The sequence below is a fragment of the Morone saxatilis genome, unplaced genomic scaffold (genome assembly GCF_004916995.1).
Source record: "Morone saxatilis isolate NCDOM2014 unplaced genomic scaffold, NCSU_SB_2.0 Contig6, whole genome shotgun sequence".
Taxonomy (NCBI): Eukaryota; Metazoa; Chordata; class Actinopteri; family Moronidae; genus Morone; species Morone saxatilis.
Window position 1 is genome coordinate 13784871 of NW_023340206.1, and position 4192 is coordinate 13789062.

Below are 4192 nucleotides of genomic sequence, written 5' to 3' on the forward strand. Positions count from 1 at the left end.
GAATAATAATCTAAGGTCACTGAGGGATTTTTCAGATCCTTTGTATGGTATCTGTGGTTAGGTTTGTATTTGTCTTTGTCACAATAGCACTGCCCACTGCTTTAAGTTGAGTTAATACACATCGTCCTGTCACTCTAGTGAGGATTCATTTTCCTCAAAGTTATAGTAACTGAAAATGTCATCTTCTCTCAGAAATAATAAGACAGAATATCTATCCCTTTCCTTCTCCATCAGATGCAAAAGAGTCTCTGACGTGTGCACTGTGACTGCCTCCAGCATCATCGATTTCTCCAGCAGAGACCACTCTGTCCCTGATCGCTGCGTATACAGTCTGATGAAGCCTCAAGGAAGCTCAGACTTCAACCTACTGGCGGGTTTCCGTGAGCGACGCCGCCAAGATGTGGCGTTTTTGGACCACTTGATATTGTCGCTGAATGGGTCAAGTGTCAAAATCTATCTGGAGCAAGGTGGAAGAGTCTGGGTAAGCTGCCACAATCTATCCAAAGACTAACAGCGTATTTATGGACTCATAAATCCTCCTCCCATCCTCTTTGTTTGATCAGTCACTGATGATCATTACATGCCAGGAAGTTAGTGTTGTGTTGATGTAATTCAAGACAATATCACAATATAATGTGATCCTATTTACTCATGTGTAATAAAATAGTTGCACAGAATTACGATGCGGTGCTATTTGAGGTTTTAACCCGGGATGGATGGATAGCTGCGTCTAATGAACGTTGGTGCAACAGGAACATTGAGATTATTTTGACTAATGTTCTCATTCGTCACTTCTGTCATACGTTACTTTTTCAGCATGCTCTTTGTTTCGTCGTTCTGCCAGTAAACACTTTTGAAAGTGTTGTTCTCGCTGTGAGTGATAAGAGGAGACAATCTGAGTTCAAATGTGCTGGTGTTACCTAAACTAAAGATTGAAAAATCCTTCTTTAAGTTGGAACAAGCACCCATGCAAAGCACATGTTGGTGTGTATTTGTGCCATTTCAGCCAGTGTTTCCCTCATGTTGCCTATCTGCTGTGATGTAGGTTGATCAACAAACGCTAACGCTCAACGCCACGGGTCAGGTGGTTCACGGGGTGGAGCTCTCGAAGAACCAGACTGGAGTTACTGCCAAGATTCCTTCCGTCAACGCCACAGTCTTTTTTGATGGCAACACTGCACACGTGACAGGTACAGAAATCCTATCTGGACAAAATATCTGTGTCATTTCAAAGTTGTTGATGTTGAAGAGTGACAGCTGGGCTTACTGATGGAAGTTCTTTGATTTGTCTTTAATTGCCTCCTGACATTGACCAGGATATTTTGGAGCTATGGAGGGCTTGTGTGGCAACCCCGCTGATTCCAGCCAGAACTTCACCCTGAGTGCAGCCAAGTCCTCTAATTACAGTGAAGTCGGGTAAAACTCAGTCTCAACCAAACTGATATGACCTGTTTATTAATGCGGCATTGGTTTCTAATTGACTGTCCTGTGCTGTTTGTCGCCTCCTAGCTGCGAGACTCTGTACAACGAAACCGCTGACAGCACGATCAACTGCACCCGCACAACTGAATAGTAAGAACTGACCAATCAAAACCTTCCTATCATCTTCAGAACAGGAACGAGTCATCTTTATCATACAGTCCTACACGATACTGTTCAAAAACCTGGTAATTGACTGTCATTCTTCCTCCCAGCTGCAATCTCATAAAGCAGGCCCCCTTCACTGTTTGCCACAACCACTCTGACCCCGAGCCCTTCGTAACCGCCTGCACAAACACTCTGTGCCAATATCCAGCAGTGGATGGCCTCAACAAGTGCCAGTTTTTGGAGGCTTACGCCGAGTCCTGCCGCCTGAAAGTGTTACATGCGACAGTGGAGAACTGGAGGTCAAACGCCAACTGCTGTAAGAGCGTCATTTCACTTCAATGTTTTCATGTTTACATAAGAAACAACAAGGAACTAGGGAAGGCAGTTCGTGAAGAAATTGGCTGTTCAAATTTGTATCGTATTGAGGAAGCTGAAGAAATATTGTAGCTGGAAAAGTGAGAAAGACTAATTAGGAGTTTAAGAGCTTGAAAAATACTTGTCTGCCCTGATTAGCTCATCTCAATCAGCTGTGTGTCTCCCAACCCCAATGAAAGGTTGCCACCGGTGATAATAGGAAGTCCAATTGTTGTGAGTCATTCTGTGAGTTTCTTTGGTAATGCATTAATGTGTGGGAAGAGGTTAAAGATCAGTGGGTTTGAAGGTTTCTTGTTGAATTTCGAACATTGCGTCCATAAGGATGAATGGGGAATGAACCTGGAATGTTTTGAAAAGTATGAAAGAGAAAAGTAATAGTAACCCGATTCCTGAATGAGCTGAATATTTTGACGTTTGAATGACGTTTTTGGACGATGAAAACTGTGGAAGGAGTTAAGTGCCACCCAATAATAAATGACTGCTGTGTAAATACTGCAGTATGATCAACAAAAGGTACAGATGGTAAACTGTGCAGAATGAATAATTATCACTGATGCATTTCAATGTTCAATTTAAATGTTTAAGACATTTTATCTTCTTTTATATAACTAGTGCTCTGTTTTATTTTTGTGAAGCACTTTGGTGTCTGCTGCTCTAGAGAGCTATTATACACATACCTTTGTACTGAATCTATATCTATATAATCATAATCACGTGTTTTATATTTGTCATTTTTACCTGAAAAGGTAGCTATAGCTGTCAAATAAATTCAGTGGAATAAAAGCAGAAGGAAGTAGATAAAAAAAAGCAGTTAGTTCATTAAAAATGTTTCACTGTTCCTGGACCAGTGGAGTATTTTGGATTTTTCCTCTGTCCAGTAAAAGGTACATCACAAACACAAATAGTCATTTGTCCTTCATGTGATAGTGAGCCTTGTCTGTCTGTAGCTGTCTGTCTGTCTGTAGCTGTCTGTCCCCCCACACACACAACACACCTGCGTTTGATCTTGAGGGAACACACTCTTGAGCTGTCTTGGCATGGCATTAGGAGGCAGGAGAAGTTCGATCGCTACCTGGGGTCGTTGGCGGCGTGAATGGATTGCCGGAGGCGGGGGTTCGGGCCGATCATGACAGGTGTTCTTGCTAGAGGACTTGGGCTGTTGTTTTTCGTAGATCTGAGACAGGAACAACAGACATGTTTTCAGCTTCATTTGAAATCACAAGCGATGTTTACAATCCTGGATACAGAGATAAAAGTCTTGTACTCATCCAGCAGGTAATTCAAAGTGTCTTTGTCTGCCTCATAAATAAAAAAATACAGTGGAATAATGTCCTCCCTGTATTGAACCAAAGGTTGGTTTACAGTTTTGTTTGGCCCTTTCTGCGGGGAGGACAGTACCACCATAACCTCCGGCCCGCCAGGAGTTGCTTGCGTTTGAAGCTGAAAGTCACCATGTGGGTTCGCTGTCTATGTGACCTGTGCAGTTCTGGTCCTTGAGGCTGTAAGGCGGAGTAGTCGATGCCTTTGTCGTCAGAGACAACCAGGCAGAGTGAGAGTGGCAGAGCTCTGGGTGTTGGCAGACTGTCGCCTCGCCTGAACAGCAGGACAAAGTAGTCAACAGTCACCACTGTAATATGCGATTTTATTCATCTGGCAGCAGCTAGTTTGTGCCCTAATTTATCTCTTAACTGAACACGAGACTGCGAGAAGGCCCGACAGGCTCTGCACCAAACCACAGAAACCCAAAAGCGCTGGGCCCTCTGCCAGATGTTTTCCAGAACTAAATCATCTGGTTGACATATTCAAGAACTGTTTATGAGTACCTGCTCTTCGGTTTTCTGCTCATTGGCTTTGTGTTGCTTCCTCTCAGAGAGCACTTTAAATGTTAAATGATAACTCTATAGAATATTCCTGGCTAACTATATAAAATTTCCCTGCTAGCCTGTAGGTCTGTAAAACAGTCAAACTGTACAGGTGTAGTAGCTCCAAAAACTTGCAAAAAATTTATTTTAAAACAACCAAACGCGCATTAAAAAGTGTGCTGTATAACAGGATAAAATCTAGAAAATGTTGTCATGCGGACAGTTGCTTGGCAACAAGTACCTAAAGAGTTTGTTGAGTTGTTACTGGCAGCGAATAAGGGCCCGACAGGAGGCAGCGGGTTGAGACGAGCCTTTCTCACCACAGAACTCATGAAGCCACTTGCATCCTGGTCCGGGGACAGGAAAGG

General features: G+C 43.1%; 2 protein-coding genes across 2 annotated transcripts in view; one reads left to right on the forward strand and one right to left on the reverse strand.

Moving 5' to 3' along the window:
- Nucleotides 1–1458: 1458 nt before the first annotated feature.
- Nucleotides 1459–1861, forward strand: LOC118339712 (zonadhesin-like; the record flags this gene model as incomplete). Its single annotated transcript, XM_035677411.1, is given in 3 exon segments — nucleotides 1459–1463; nucleotides 1510–1572; nucleotides 1695–1861. Coding segments are annotated over 3 exon segments (235 nt in total), but the record flags the coding sequence as incomplete, so codon positions are not given.
- A 1169-nt stretch (nucleotides 1862–3030) lies between these two features.
- Nucleotides 3031–4192, reverse strand: part of LOC118339713 (BCL-6 corepressor-like) — a 14042-nt gene continuing 12880 nt past the window's right edge. Inside the window, exons 7-9 of the mRNA XM_035677412.1 lie at nucleotides 4090–4171; nucleotides 3370–3555; nucleotides 3031–3136 (exon numbers count right to left, since the gene is read on the reverse strand). Coding sequence (XP_035533305.1) covers nucleotides 3031–3136; nucleotides 3370–3555; nucleotides 4090–4171 — 374 coding nt within the window. The remainder of the gene's footprint in view (nucleotides 3137–3369; nucleotides 3556–4089; nucleotides 4172–4192) is intronic.